The 16985-nt window shown below is 42.2% G+C and overlaps 1 protein-coding gene across 2 annotated transcripts; it reads right to left on the reverse strand.

The window, feature by feature from the left end:
• Positions 1 to 7294: 7294 nt before the first annotated feature.
• On the reverse strand, positions 7295 to 12523 carry isl1a (ISL LIM homeobox 1a). 2 transcript variants are annotated; one of them, XM_084694801.1, is made up of 6 exons: positions 12340 to 12523; positions 11648 to 11837; positions 10482 to 10741; positions 8831 to 9114; positions 8408 to 8575; positions 7295 to 8203 (listed from the first exon to the last, which is right to left on the reverse strand). In XM_084694801.1, the coding sequence occupies exons 1-6, from the start codon at positions 12365 to 12367 to the stop codon at positions 8087 to 8089; spliced, it is 1047 nt and encodes a 348-aa protein (XP_084550927.1). In that variant the 5' UTR covers positions 12368 to 12523; the 3' UTR covers positions 7295 to 8086. The 2 variants fall into 2 exon arrangements, with proteins under 2 accessions (XP_084550927.1, XP_084550926.1); XM_084694800.1 differs by having other exon boundaries at positions 8831 to 9117.
• Positions 12524 to 16985: the final 4462 nt, after the last annotated feature.

A 16985-nucleotide genomic window follows, 5' to 3' on the forward strand; every position in this document is an offset into this window, starting at 1 on the left:
AATCTGGACAGGCTTGGTTTCACTGTTCAACTGAGTGTACCTACCATTATGTCTTCTGCAAGGAAGCCAGTCATTAAATATATATCACAACTGCCTCTAAGTCTGAACAGACTGTCCCTCTGGTCAGTACCAGGATGCAGTGTTTCTCCCTGGCAACATGGCCGTCTTAAATCACATTGTGATTCTTTCATGAAATTTGGTGAAGTGAGATAGTCCAGCGACTTCCTAGTCCTGCCTGTTCCTGTTTCCTGCTGCACCACTCCTCCATACACACACACACAGACAGACACACACACAACACTCCTCCACACACACACACACCCACTCCTCCACACACACACACACACACACACACACACACACACAACACTCCTCCACACACACACACACACAACACTCCTCCACACACACACACACACACACATACAACACTCCTCCACACACACACACACACACACACCCACACCACAGCTTTTATGGAGCAGACCACCTAACCCTAACCTCCGGCTCTTGCCATGCCCTCCTGTCAGTGAGGATCATGAGCAGCCTCCAGTGAGCACCCAGGATGAATGGAAACATCCACTGAGTCTAAAGCACCAGGGCATTGCTGTCCCAGCTGACTGGGCTCCTGAACATCCACTGAGTCTACAGCACCAGGGCATTGCTGTCCCAGCTGACTGGGCTCCTGAACATCCACTGAGTCTAAAGCACCAGGGCATTGCTGTCCCAGCTGACTGGGCTCCTGAACATCCACTGAGTCTACAGCACCAGGGCATTGCTGTCCCAGCTGACTGGGCTCCTGAACATCCACTGAGTCTACAGCACCAGGGCATTGCTGTCCCAGCTGACTGGGCTCCTGAACAAATGATTAAGGTGTACCCTTGTTACATTTTTTATAGGAGCTATCTACTCTGGACATCAGCCAAGCAGGTAAAAGTAGAATTGTGTCTTTCCTCTGCTTTTAAAAAGCAAATGCTGTGTGTTGCCAGTAAGGGGGGCCAAGGGAGTGTGTATGCTTTTTGTGGAAGTGAAAGAGAGAAAGAGAGTAGGAGAGGGAGAGGGGGGAGGGAGAGGGGAGACAGAGAGACAGAGAGACAGAGAGACAGGAGAGAGAGTGAGTAAGAGACAGAGAGAGAGAGAGAGAGAGAGAGAGAGAGAGAGACAGAGAGAGAGAGAGAGAGAGAGAGAGAGAGAGAGAGAGAGAGAGAGAGAAAGAGAAAGAGAAAGAGAAAGAGAAAGAGAGAGAGAGAGAGAGAGAGAGAGAGAGAGAGAGAGAGAGAGAGAGAGAGAGAGTGTATGTAGAAGTGTATGTGTGGGTTGAGCCGTTCCTACCTCTTCTATGGGAGCCACAACGTTTTGTTTCCCTATGTGAGGTAATGAAGACACCAGAGGAAGGTGACTCCTGTCATTGTCAGCACTATCAGAGATCTTCCTGCTATGTGAAGGGCTTTGCTCTGCCACCTGTTCTGGCCTGCTAATATGCTTTGTGGCGTTTATTACCATGCATGGCAGGCCCGCAGGGCAGATTTCCGATAACTCAATGTCATTTGACCAGAATTGTAAACCAGAGGAGGCTGGTTAACTAGCTAGTTGTTGTATTTTTGTATTTATTTCCTTGACAGCCTACACAGGTAACAGAGGTAGGAAGTAGTCTTGGGAGGGTGAAACTAGCACGTTTAACCTGAACATCTCACCTTAAACACTCTAACACGTGTTACACACAGATTTAAGAATGTTGAAAAACATTGTGACTTCAGTGACTTTAAAAAGGCATATTTTGTTTGTACTTCACAGACTGCCTTTTTAGGAATCCTTGATTGTAAAAGCTAGCGAGCCGATCAAGCTGTAACAACTTAAGAGAAGTTCCTGTGGTCTTTAACACACTAGAGTAACAACGTCTCAATACATCACTACTATATGTCTATAAGGAAGAATCAAAGCAGTCAGCAAAAAGCAACTTAGAGTCAAATGAAGGACAAAGGTTCCTCTCCATGTTGATCCATGTGTAGAGAAAGATGGTTCATACAGCGCGGATGACTGAGAGACCAATATACCCTTAATGTTTACAGCTTCTTAGCTAAACTCTCTCTCAGTTAAACCAAGGTCACCAAGTTGGCTTTGACCGCCGATCCTGTATAAATCCTGTGAGACAGAAATCAAGCAAAGAGCAGCCCGGGTGATGGAGTCAAATTAGATGTCGTTCAGGACAGTCTGACCTATGCTTACTGCGGATTTGTGTTACCTTGGTTTCCAAGATGGTATCTCTGTGATCACTATGGCCTCTCTAATACCCCCAATGACTTTCAGGGGAACCACAGTGAGCAAACACAGGGAACAACAGTTCAAGGCAGACATTATAGCTTGTGAATATGACTGAGCAGCTTTTTAAGTTGCAGCCTTATCTGCATAACCCACACTGAAGCCTCTACAATATCCTTTTAGAAGGAATCAAGAAGAATATGAATGGATGAATGTAAGTCATTGAATGTGAGTAAAATATATTCTGATGTCATGGATAAGAAATGCATTTCTTTTGAACGCTTGTGTACTGTTTGAGAAAAGAGTGTAGGCATATAGAATTGCTTGCTGGTGTCATATTGTTGCCTAGATACACCTAGTCAGAAAGGTTCACTCACATTATTGGATGAAACTGCATATACGACTATCTGCGCTCTATGGATGTGCTATGGAAATGTGCCAGTCTACAATCGTGTCAGGTGTTGTTTAGTTTCCTTATTGAGAAAGGTGATTGGGAGACAGCTGAAGGGGGGAGCAGGGAGGGAGGTGGAGGCTCTGAGTAGTGGTCTGACCTCCAGGGAGTAGTGTGTGATTACCTCCACCCTGGGAAGATACAACCGTTTATCTGTTCCTGTATGGGCCGTAACTTGCCGTCCTCGTTTAGAGGTAAATCCACTTGAACTTAAGTCCCAGGCTTCTGCAAGATCCACAGGGGAGATATTTGTTTGCCTGTCAGTTTTTCCTCAGGTTGCTCTGTTTAAAAGGGTGATACCAACATAAAGGGTACGCGCATACCTATGTAGTAAACTTTTCCTTCACATCCAGTTCCAACAGTTGCTGTGTTGTCTCGGATGTGGCCTTGTTGAGTCGAATCAGTCACCCAGGAGAGTGAGGGGGGGTGTGGGAGATGGATGCAGGCAGGCTGGCCAGTTGAAGTGTACTCTTTCAGCACACAGGCCTGTCCCCGTGGGCAGAGAGACTGGGCTGCTGGGTCCCACCACTGCTCTTAGCGTTGTCTTTCACACGCGCCGCTGACAAGCAACACTCTGAGTGTAACCCTCTCATCGACACGTTCCGGAGGAGTCTGAAAAACACGGCCTCGTCCCCCTCGTCTACTACTTTCCCCACCTCCCTCTCACTTTCTCTCCATCTCTCTCTGTCTTTGTCTCTTTGTATCCAACTCTCTCTATCTCCATCTATACATCTCTCCATCTGTCACTCTCTCTCTGTCACTCTCTCTCTCTCCATCTCTCTCACTCCCAGCTGCCCACGTCTGCCACCAAACAGCCCAAAATCTCCAGAGGATCTTACTTTTCAAACTACATCTGCCTTGGCCCGTTTGAAGGATTTGGGATTGTAACACGATGGCTTCCTCACTGTTTGGGGGTGTTTGTAGGGGGTGCTTCTGTGGCGACTGTAAGCCACTTGAACATCGTCCTCAGAGGGGTTATCTAGTCTTCCCAGAGGAAATCCCATCTCATCCAATACTGAATGTGTTCTGGATGATCCAGTTATTACAGAATTGTTTTGGCTTGTTTTTCCTTTTGGTTTAAGTAAGCCACTAGATGTGGCAATGTTAGATAGTTAAACACCTCACATACCACATGTATCCTGGTCTGTGTGTGCTGGTCTGTATCTATCCCTCCTCATCCAGTGTGGAGCTTGTGGGAGGCAGGCCTCAGACCACTGGGAGCCCAGGCTCCCTGCGCTCATTTTCCCCTTTCAGCTCGATGCCGTCTCATCCAGGGGCCTGTCTCCCTCAGCCTCCACAACATACAGTGCAGCTTTTGTTCCGCTACACCACAGAACCATGAATACAGTGACGGAGCTCCAGACCTGAGGGGTATTCTATCAGGACGCTTTGTCCCAGGCTCCCCTGCTCAGCGCCCCCTTTCACACAGAGAACAGGCATTTTGGGGCAGTGGATCTGCCTGTCTGTATTTCCAGAGAGCCATTCTGTGTGTGTGTGTGTGTGTGTGTGTGTTTGTGTATGTATGTGTGTGTCTGTGTGGATAAACAAATTAGCCTTGCTGCTAAGAGCTCAAAATAGAAGAAACACTTACGGCGATGCTTTTTGTTTTGTTGTTGTCGTCGTCATACATATATATTTTTGCCTTTGTGACAAACGCAAACCTTTGCGTCTGCAGGTGATTGCAGAGCCACGTAAAGTGGTGCGATGGGCTTCCCGGAGTACGTGTGGGGTTGTAGGTAGCCTGGGAAGCTTCTGGTGATGTGACAGATGCTGTTCATCCAGGAAATAGTATCGTGGTCCAACCCCCCCCCCCCTCCCCCTCCCTGCTAGCTGCATATGTGATTGAGGAGCAGGGTGTTGTGAAACGAGCTGTACTTCCATACGTCTACCTCACTGTCAGACCAGTAAAGGGTGCAGAGGTGACTCAACAAAATACCCCTCCACACACAAACTGGTTCCTTGTAAGGCAAAGATTTGTAGGATTATCCTTTCCCATCTTCGAGCCTTCACATAAAGAGTACATTATTCATATTGTCGAGTTATACTATTCATATTATATATTACTTGTCCAGTGATGAATATTTCACAGAGTTCATCTCCGTATCAACAGACCAGAGCAATGTTTAGATGTAATTACAATATGTTGAGAGAGGTTTGCCAACTCCTAAAAAACAGACGTGATACATGTGATATTCCTGTCCTTAGCTTCTTTCCTGGTTAACCAGAAAAGAGCAGAGATATGTTATTCAAATGATGTACCATGCACATGAAGTATGGACAAGTAGAATGTATTTTTCTGTTGATAATGATATCCCACCTAGTAAACCACATCACAGCAATCTCACCACCTGAGAGTCACACTGAGGTATTGTAGTTCAAAGCTAGGAGTGTCCACGTGAGCCCTCCCTGGGTCCCGGGCTAATGATCCGACCCGCCGAGTAAATTAAAAAGCTTGAAAAGCACTAGTGACACAAACCATGGTGACGGTGGTACTCTAGATCTTCTCGTAATACAAACTGATGCAATTTAAGTCAAGCATCTAGCTTAAGTAGACGCAGGGAGCTAAAGACCAGCGCAATTGCCACTGGGTTGCCATATTCTTCCACTCTAGCGTGTGGTTTGGTGCAATAAAAGAGGGTGAATTAGCAGCCTGTGCTCCATGCCGCGGGAGAACGGCAGAAGACGATGTGGTCAGATGGGATTCACCAGCGGAGCTATGTGGATAACAAACGCAGTAGGCGTAGCTTCTAGGTCTTTCACCTCTCAGTCGGTCATATTCTCTTTATTTTGTGAGTCATGCAGGCCTGACTGTCACTTCTGTAAACATCCATGTCATGAGGGTCTCTGTCTGGGGGGAGAAGACCCTCTCGTTAGAGAGAGAACAAGCTGTTGGATGTCGGAGACAGGAGGAAAGGGTCGAGTACTGTACGTTAAATCGTACAACTTAATTTGGACACAAAAACTAGTGCAGAAACAGTCAACGATCTGAAGCCAGACGAGAACATATGGAGGTGTATCTCGATGACAAACAGCTTCCGAAAGCCTGCTCCGTTTTACCATAAACTAAGCTCCTCTCAAAGCACTGTGTGAAGTGTACGATGAGTGAGGGTGGACTGGAAGTGCTGTATGCTTGTGTGATGTGTCGATGTGCCTGCCACTTCAAAGACCTACATAACACTGCCAGAATTTGCCCCTAGATTCCTGCTTTGGTCTTACCCTGGTCAATATTTTTTATTCCTAATTGGAATATTGTAGATGTGACATGGTGAACACATCTGTTCATCAGGCCCAGCTGGGATAAACTACCTTGAAATTATTACCCAATGTAGAAAAGTATAACACTACCTTCAAATCAAATGTAAGATTTAGATTAAATAACCTAAACTATGAATTGACCCCAAAAGATCTGTGGACAATTAAACTATGATTATACTTTTCCCCTATGTAGCTTATTTATAATATAATATACCACATTATAATATGGAGTAAGCAACAGGCCTATAGTTGAATATCACGTGGTAAATTTAGAATTCAAAGTAACTAACAAAGCAATAAACAAAGTACCGCTAAGACGCATCTGATTGTCGTTGACTATGACTATCGATTGATTCCAAATCTGTGCACATCATTAGGTTGCGATTAGTAAACTACAATATTGGTATTCAGACATTCTCATATAAATTTGTTCACCATATTGATGCAATATTAACATTGCAAATATGAACCATAGTATGCACGCCCCTGGCACACTAACCAAATATACGAACTGTCACCAGTATAGGTTCACTGTACACTGTAACCAAGAACTGTGTAATCCTCTGGTTTTTGCTTCTGGCCTGCGGCGGCATTGGTTGACCATATCGCTACAGTAGACAATCATCGGTCCAAGCCCATAAACTATTTGGACGAGGTAATTCATAATCTATTAAAAAATGGTTTACAAGAAGTACTTTGAGGTGAATGTGTAAACAAAAAAAGAAATAGTTTTCACTTTACTATAACTTTTGAATTACGGTTATCTTATAAAGGACGGCTCCGGTTTTTCGGATAGGCTATGTTCCTGACGTAGGTCTATTTGTTTATTTTAATTAGGTCTACATCTTCCATTTCAAGCGAAAAGTTGTAAACATAAGACATGATTTAAAAGACATGTTTGAATCATGACCGTCTTAACGACGATGCGCCTCTATTATAGGTAAAACTACAATCATCTAAATCTATAATTGTGAAAACTAAACAATATTGGGTTCATAAAAAACGAAGTACATTTTCAAAGCACATGCGAAAAAGTTTCAAAAGTCATTGTGCCAGTCATCGTTACCTATTTTGGGGCCATATGATTAAAATCGAGGAGGATTGGGGAAGAGTGCAACAAGCGGTGAAGACTATAGCTGATGTATGGCTGTCATGAAGTCCAGGTTTATTAGTGAAATAATCCTGACGGTATTTCTACATAGGCCTATGGCGTTTTTTTTACATTGTATTTAAGAAAAGTCAAGACACAAAATGCTGACAGATAATTCAGAGACCACGGTACAATCTTTTCTTTTTACTTCAGTAAAGAAAGTTACACAAAAAGTGGCAAGTCTTTCGACAATAAATAATAAATAATTTTGTTGTACAGGAACGTACAAACGAACAAAGAAATCTTTTTCCAGAGCTAACTGTCGTTATAACTTATAACTATACACATCTTTGGGAAAGAAAAATATTCTTGGACGGACACACACTCACACACAAAAGTCCCACGAAGCTTGTGGCAAAATAGAGGTATACCTTGTTGCAATGCTTTAGAACTTGGGCTTTTAGGAGATAATGTAACAAACACAGAAAAGCAATATTTGCTATCCTCTCCATATCGATGATGAATCTCAAGTCAAGCTATTTAATGGAAACAAATCACCAGTTTGTATATTGAAACACTGCGCACAGCATTGCGCCAATTTAATCTTCAGTGAAGTTCAGAATTTCCTAGAGGTCCATGGATAGTTTATGTTTATTTTTTTGGCAAAACTGTCACCAAGCAGTTCCAACGGGCAGCACCAGTCACGGACGAGGCGAAATCTATCCATTTGTTTCGTAGACATGTATTCAGGCAGATGCTCTGTCCTTGCAACACGCGTCTTACACCACGGTGATCTTCACAAAGGTTGTTTTGCAGGATGGACATATGGATGGATCTAATAAATCCCATGATTGTCTTCACAGTGTAAAAATACAACCAGGGGTTGTTCGGATAAAGAGGCTTCGTGCAGCTGGGGGATGATTCTCTTCAGGTGGCATTAACAAGAGTGACAGTTTCAACCCCGAGCCTATCTCAGTCCGCCCTTTGCCCTCGTATTAAGAAATATGGGATATTGTCACAGTCCATATCGCCTACGCCTCTATAGGACTCGATACCATGCTGTTTGGTGTATCTGGAAGTTGAGAGGACATTGAAGCAACTTCGCTCCCCGTCGAATTTGAACCTGGTCCCCCCTCCGAGAAATTTACCTGATAAAACAACAACGCAAAATTAACAAAAAAAGTGTCACGCTCATCTTATTTGAATAAAATAAATAAATGAATAAGCGACAATAATTAATCTAGAAAAAATATGTAAAACAGCAGTGATGACTACTAGGATAACATTGTTGCTTTTTTCCGTTTGTCGAACGCTAGTTTTGTGCCTCAGTCTCATTTTGGCAGTGTACTCACCAGTTGTTGAAATGCGGGCTGGTCTATGTCACTCTGCAGTGCGAAGTCGCTTAGGACTTTCCAAGGCGGTTGGTAACTCTGCACCTCCACTGGGTTTGCCTGCAAACCACCGTCGTGTCTCTCTGGACTGGCGGCCACCATCGGGGTGCCTGTCATTCCCTGGATATTCTGCAGATAGTCCCAGATAAACTAATTGTCAATAAAGGTCAAAATTAGCACGCATTTTGACCATCATTACAAAAATAAAAACTGTTCACACCTGATCATGTGTTATGTGGGCTAATGTATAACAGCGTGCGAACATACGTGTGCACAGGCAACGGATATAGCTAAGACTCAATGATTTAATAAATAGGTCTAATATTCACATAGGCATGCGATGACAAGGCTGTTTGTCATGAACAGCGTGAGACTGGTTCTCACCGTTTTGTCGTTGGGCTGCTGCTGCTGAAGCTGTTTCATCAGGATGCTCCGCTTCTTGTCCTTGCAGCGCTTGTTTTGGAACCAAACCCTGATGACTCGTGGACTAAGGCCTGTCATTTCCACCAACTGCTCCTTCATAAGGGCATCGGGTCTGGGGTTCGCGTTATAGCAGGTCCGCAAAGTATGAAGCTGTTTTTCGTTGAGAACAGTTCTGACACGAGTAGTCTTCTCCGGCTGTTTGTGAACGTGCGGTCGGAGCGCGGGCTGTCTGGCAGATATTGGTTCTGCTGTTTAGAAACACAAAATGGACAGAGAATCCTATTATTTATCTGGGATTCTACACATAAACACAAACAGTTTCATTAAATTAGCTTGTTCTTTATCTCGGCCACAACTTTACGTGGCCCTGCAGGGCCCTATTTGAGTCTTTCTGACATCAAAGCGATCTAAATAATATGATTGAAACCAATTTTAGCTTCAGGTGTGATTGTGTGAGTTTGCTACAAATTTTACATTAACATTTTTAAGGCAATGTCTTGACTTGAAGGGAGTGCTTGATTCCATGAGTAAATGCGCGTATAGCCTCATTGCCAGCCATTGTGTAACCAAACCCATAAATTTGTTTTACATTTAATTAAAAAAAATACATAACAAACGTTGAATGTATCCCATATATTGAAATACTATCAATAGATTGCCCATCTAGGGGGTCTATAGCATGAAAGTGGCCAACAACTTAATTCGGGTTTTTTCTCCCGCAAAGCCATGGGCTGTTAGGCCTATTAATATTGGAAGCTAAAAGCAATCAACAAGCTGAGAAATTCCTCAGAAGTTATAACAAAAATAAAGTGGACATTTCTCTGCCCCAGTAAAGCAGGCTTCTCAAATAGGCCAAAACCTACATCACTACGCCCATAATGAGGCATATTCACAAATAGAGGCTGGATTTTGCCTCTCTCAACATAAACTAAGCCAAACAATACAACATAATACAAACGTCATAGGACGACACGGGTGCTTATTTTACTACAGGATGTTGGACTAAACAGACCACAGTACAACCAAGACGTTGCAGCCTGTAGAACCTATACAGCTATTCAACAATAGAGGATAATGGACATTGACAAAAGACACGCGCATCCATTTCCTAATTGACGGCCAACTATATTTCTGACATATCACATTAAATATGATTTCAATCTTAAAACAATGCAAAAAAAATAACATTAATGCATATTGCTATAACTTGACACCTATAAACTGACACATTAGGCAACAGTACATTTTTAAACAAGTTACCTACACTTAACATGGTAATATATGATAAAAGCTGAAAATTGTTATATTTAATACATGGCTGACGGGTTGTCCTTTAGAAAAACAATGAATTTATATTTATTTATGCCTAGTTACGTTTGTTTTTTTAAATGATCTAATACGCCCTATCATTGGTAATCTTGGTGATTGATAAACACGTAGTATGAGTATGATGACAACTGTATCCTAGATTTTTTTGCAACATAACATTTGTTATCTTTTTCATAGAATACTGGAATACTGAATGACTCAAAGTTAATTGACAAACCTAAACCGTGTCCAACACAGCTAGGCTAACAAAACACAACTGCCATTGATAGAAGTTGTAACCTACCTGCCATTTGTAAGGGTCTTGCCGGATGAAGTGGGCTGAGGGGGTCGCCCGCACCCATTGTTGCCCGTTCAACGACGTCGTGATCGGCTCTGCAGAACAGACCGTCCTCTCTGAGAGCAAATTCGTCCCCCGGGATAAGCTGTCGGCTGCAGGCCACACATCGAAAACATTCGATATGGTACACCTTGGAGCGGGCTCTCATCACAAAGTCATTCTTGCTGAAACCGATGTTGCATTTAGCGCACTTTATCCCGTATAACCTGAAGGAGAGAGATTGGGTAACCGGTAAGAAGCAGACAACCATCTCTCTATTTCTGCTCCAGGCACAAACAGTGGAGAGTGTATTGTTTATAAAGCATGCCAGTTAGGTCAACTCGGATTATGTGTGGAGTCGTGTGTGGAAACTCAAAGTTATGTGTGTTGTAGGCTACTTTATAGTTATAGGCCTAAATGTAATCCCAGAGTGAATTGAAAAATAAAATAAATCATTTTGCCATGCTGGCCATAGTCAGATATATTTTATCGTGTTTTGTGTAGGCTATTATTATTATTTGTAATATCAGTATTTATACTATTATTATTATTATTGTTATTATTGCTTGTAATTAAATTGTTGGCAGCATGTGATTGCTTACGTAAAAATGTAGAGAAAGTGAAAGTAGAAAAATGTAGTCTTTTAGTCTACTAAGGTTGGTTCTACATGACATTAATAGCATGAAAGAAATAAACCATAACTTGTTGTTAAGGTAAATATATAACAATTTCTGCAATTTTCTTGATAGGTCAACCTATAGCTAAACAATTACATTTGCTTTAACTTTGCGGTATTCTGCCTTTATATGGTTCAGTCATTTGGAATTTGATTATAAACAATTAATTATAGGCTACCACATAGGCTATGAGGGCCCAAATATAATTGAGAACTAGACAACAATCAATTACATTTAGCTGATTCCGGCTGAAGTAACACACAATTAATGGTTCTGTCGACCTTTTACTTGCATTACAATTATATAGTCTATTTTGTAAAGAAAGAGAAAAAAAACGTTACAACGCTGATATAGCCTATATCAAATGTGTTAGACTAAGTGACTCATAGCCGCCTATGTCAGTCAATCTGTATCAATAATGTTATCAACGGATCGGCTATTTAAAACACCTCTTACCTGATATAGTCTCGTTTACAGTAGGTTTTCCCATCTCGGACAAAGCAAGTACAAGACTCGTCTAAATACTGATTACATTCTGCACATTTCAAACAAGCCGCGTGCCATTCCAGGTCCGGGGACACGCGCAGGATATACTGGTCGTGTATCTGATTCCCACATCCGACACACAGAGAGATGAGCCGCTTTTCTGGAAGCACAACGTACAAAAACAATGTTAACAGTGTTCTAAACAATATTGAGAACAAAAGGCTACTTTGGCCTTTTATTTTATCGAGAGATTCTATTTAAACAGTCATTTACACGCTGAAAGGGAACTTAATAAAAACCAAACAAATAGGCCTACAGGAATATAACAAAAATAAGAATGATCATAGCATAATGAAACAGTAATAACATTATAAGATTGATAATAGGCCTACTTTTGTTTCTATGCAGCTTTATAACAACAACTTTTAGCTAAAATAGCGTATTGCAATATCACCATCACGTAACTCACTTCACTTTTGCAGTTTTACAGGCTATGCGCTAGAAATTAATTTAAAAAAAAGGAATGACCTTATTACCAGAGAAAAAACTTTAATGGACCCTTACTTTGGTAGGAACAGAAGCGAAACATGCAGAAAATAATAAGACAATCAATATATTTTAATGACTCTACTTTCAAGTCAGTCCTATCCAGGTTAACTTACTTTTAGGCGGATCCCCCATATCTCCCATGTCAAGAAAATAAGGCGGCGTTAGGTCCACTTTAAAAACGTGGTGCAACAGTTTAGAAGCCTGGGTTTTTCTTGCTCCGGACTGCGGTAGAGCAGTCGCGCTTGTTCCGAAAGTTGCAGGGTGAGACAGGACTTACTCTGGCACGAAATTGCTCTCTTTCGCGTAAGGGCGGGGGTGTGACTGCGTTTCAGTGCCTAGTCCCTGTGTTGATGGGGCACGCTTGTCCTTATCTCTCAAACTCCCTTGCACCAACTCTACTCTATCGCCATTGGGCTGACGTAGGGAACCGAAACGTCATCTTCATAGGAAGCTGATTGGTTATGAAAAGGCGAGCAGCTGTTCCTGTTAGGACTGTCCAGTCCTGCGGGCTCCTTCTTGGCCTACTGTATGCAGGCAACTCTTTCATGTTACAATTAATATTTAGAAATCCATGGTTTATTTTCACATTAAAACCATACTTATATATATTTTTAAAAATCGACGATAGCTGAGGAAAAGCCTACAGTCTTTTCCATATGGTTTGCAACGTTTGTCTGGTGTTTACAATTAGCTGTTTGTAGATTATTATTGCTTAGAGGGGGATATGAGAATAGGTCTATCTATGCAAAGTTGAGAATTTTTCAACGCGTGCAGGTCATGACAGTACTAGGCTATATTTATAAACTGTAAGGACAACTATGTGTGGTGAAAGAGTATTTGCCCCGGAGTCAAACTCGCTTCACGTAATGGGAGCTTTCGGGGAGAAAGAAATGGAACAAACATAGCAAATTAGACCCAAACACGCCCTCTTGTGTCGACTCTATATTAAGAAACCTCTATAAACCCAAACAAAGGCATTTTAAATCTAAATTTAAATTATTGACAGGAATGCCCTGTGCGCATGTTTTGATACACTGTTAAATATTAAAATCTACAATAAAAGTGTCTTTCGCACAGCACGGCAATATATGTACTGTAACGGTAATTTTATGTCCTACCTGTTATCTAGAAAACAGATTAAAAACGGGATTTTATCTAGAAAGCACACAGGAGACCTTGTTGGGTGAACAGGATGGGGTCGTGTGTTGGGAGGTGGAGAGAAAAGAGAGAGAGAGCGAGGAGAGAGGCAGTGAGAAAGAGAGAGAGAGAGAGAGAGAGAGAGATCCGGCCGGTACAGAGAGCCATCTAATAGGTTCTTTTTACCTCACCTTTCACCAAGGATGTTTCATCAGAATTATCCTGAAGACTTTACACTCCATTGTATTGTAGCAGTCACAAGCTTGGGAATTTAAGTAGCATTCTGTAAGATAGTAAAAATATATAGGTTGATGATTATGATGATTATTTGTATTTGCAGTAATATCAGTATTAATATTATTATAATTATCAAAAATATATAAATAATTATATTTGATACTAACAGCCTGAAAATCATAATTGTTGTATTAATAATTATAGTAGTTGCCTTCAAGAACACCATCATCCTCACTAAACATATTGAAATCCTGTTACACTCCTATACTAATCTCAGTAGAGAGAGGTTGTAAAGAGGTTGTGTTTGAGAGTGTTGATGTGAGGTTGGCTGTGTGTTTGAATGTGTCAGTCTGTCTAAGTTCATGACACATGGGACAATGCACTCATAAAGATTTGAAAATTGAGAGACAGGACGAAAATGGCCTATAGAGTGATTTATTGAAGTATGTTGTTTATTACACCTGCACCTTGTGTGCAGCACTATGGCAACCACCATACGCCATAACAACCTTATCACACTACTGCCAAGCCATGCCTATGAGGATGATTACTGAAACAGTGGAGTAGCTCTGCTCTTGCTGCTATGAGACATCAAATCAACCGACCTTTAAGACCGAAACATTTAGGAATTCATGTGGTTGGCGTTCTTATTCCTGCACGTATGAGAATACATTGAATTATACAATTATCAGTAGGACGATTCAGTGATTTTTCCCCCCACATGTTCAGTCATCTATCCCTTACTAAGATGGCTGGCTATTGGTTGTTGAGATGTACACCCTCAGAGGCTATTGGGTCGACTGGGGAAATTGCAGCATCAGGTAGATCCTAATGAGGGTTACACAATCCATCCATGTGCAAGCGCCACCCTCCCTCACCCAGGCTGGCAGGCAGAGACACTCCTCTGGAAGAATTGTCTTTCCGCTGGTGGGTCAGGATGGAGGAACACTGCCTGTGGTCTTCATTTAAGTGATGCGATCGATGTGTGGGAGCCTTAACTGGACATGGCCCAGCTTAGACCTCAGAACAGAGGAGGATTAAAGGACAAGCCCTTCAGAACCATGGAGAATGTTTGATTTCACTGTTCTGAGATATAAGCAAAGGGATTCTGTTATTTGTTTGTGGTTTATTAAAAGACACTGAAATGTGGGGACGTGATTTGCATACAGAAGCTATCACTGTTCCTTGCATTTATCTTGGAAGAAGATTAATTAGACTAAAGTACTTTGAGCAGAATAATGTAAACAATTCTCATGTTCTTAATATGTATTAGCAATCAATGATGCATTGGTGACAACAATGCTTAGTTCGTGGTTTTGCATTTTTGCAGAGTTTAAATGTATTTTTTTTAATTGTTTGTTTGTCTTCGGTAAATCTTCAGTAAATCTGTTGGGTTATTCTAAAAGGAGGATTGGAATAACAGGTCAATAGATCAAAATAACAAAAGGCCATAAACCTATAAATCAAAACCCAAAAATGTTTTACATAGATCTCTCAGAAAAGACTTGCATCAAAGTGCGTAAACCCTAAACATTTGAAGGACTGGTTTTACTTCGCACTGACCTGTCATATATCATGTGCCAAAGCTCATAATGTATTTCTGCTCCAATACCTTGATGGTATTAATATTTAAATGCTCGGGGGGTAGAAAGACCATAGGCCTTAGGGAGTGTTTCTGGGGAGATCAGACAGCATGTATTGTTGTACTGAACACACTCCTATCTTAAGGGAGGGTTTCAATGTCTGGTGACTGTGAGTCGTACCGGCCCTTTAATGAATGCTTTCACTTCTACATCATCAGAACATGAATCAGATACTCACAAATACAGTGAATACTCACATATTAACTGACATACATACTCACATTTAGAAGAAAACTTATTCTTCTTACAGTATGACTCTTAGGCTGTTACATGTCACCATTGAGTCCCTTTCACAGGGAGATGCTTGGCTGGGTTCATGGCTGAGGAAGAGGCAGAGAGAGGCAGAGAGAGGCAGAGAGAGAGGCAGAGAGAGAGGCAGAGAGAGAGGCAGAGAGAGAGGTAGAGAGAGGCAGAGAGAGAGGCAGAGAGGCAGAGAGAGAGGTAGAGAGAGGCAGAGAGAGAGGCAGAGAGGCAGAGAGAGAGGTAGAGAGAGGCAGAGAGAGAGGCAGAGAGAGAGGCAGAGAGAGAGGCAGAGAGAGGCAGAGAGAGAGGCAGAGAGAGAGGTAGAGAGAGGCAGAGAGAGGCAGAGAGAGAGGCAGAGAGAGAGGCAGAGAGAGAGGCAGAGAGAGAGGCAGAGAGAGAGGCAGAGAGAGGCAGAGAGAGAGGCACAGAGAGAGGCATAGAGAGAGGCAGAGAGAGGCAGAAAGAGAGGCGCAGAGAGAGGGGTAGAGAGAGAGAGTCAGGGGAGGAACACATGCTATTTGCTAACACATGGCTCATCAATCACACTTCCACACTGGACAGTGCCATACACTTTGTTGTCCTCTAAGATCTTCAATAATATACTATTATTCATGCAGAGCGATATCCCCACAGAGCTGAAAGGCCTTGGAGTGTGTGCAGTGTCATTGTGTGTGTGTGACTGGGTGTGTGTGTTTTTGTGTGCACTTTGACATGTGTGTCTGTTTTTGTGAGCGTGTGTGTGTGTGCATGTGTGTGTCTGTGCACGTGCACTTTGGCGCACGCGTGTGTGCGTATGTTGAGAGCAGCACATGTCTTAGCATGGCACCTTGACACCGTCAGGCGCAGCCATAAACTCAACATCTCAACAGTCCCTTCTTCAGAGCTCAGCAGGGGGGCTCTGTCGCCAGGAGCTCAGAGCAGCGCTTTCACAGGCTTTGTGCTTGTGCCATCACATCCTCAGACCTAATGCTGCTCTGCCGGGCTGAGTGCTATCCTGTCCCAGCAGTGTGTGTGCGTGAAAGAGAGACAGGGGGGAAAAAGAAGGGAGAGAGAGACAGTGAGAGAGTGTGTGTGTATGGTTGTGTCTGTCAGAGAGATAGAGAAAAACCAAGCATGTGTGTGTATTTGTGGGTGTGCTTTAATTGGAAAGATTTGCTCTTTTAGCAAAGATGCCTGGTTCCTATTAAAACATGGCATGTAGCGGGAACATTTCTTTAAGTAAAACACTTTAGGATAAAACAGAAAAATCACATTATGAAGCACAACTAACCCTAACCCTAACTGTCTTCCGTCCCCCGGATACATCTTTTTCTTGTCTCATACTTCAATTTCTTTTTTTCATTTAATATGATATATATGTAATATAATATAATGTATTGTATTAACTAAGTTACATGTAATTTATACTTAACATTTCCAATGATAACCTAAAACTGCATCTCACATGCGTTTCCTAGACTACTTGGAACAGGCAAAACAGAGATGTTCAAAAATGCTCC

Source organism: Hypomesus nipponensis, chromosome 28 (genome assembly GCF_054491055.1).
Source record: "Hypomesus nipponensis isolate SF chromosome 28, ASM5449105v1, whole genome shotgun sequence".
Lineage (NCBI taxonomy): Eukaryota > Metazoa > Chordata > Actinopteri > Osmeriformes > Osmeridae > Hypomesus > Hypomesus nipponensis.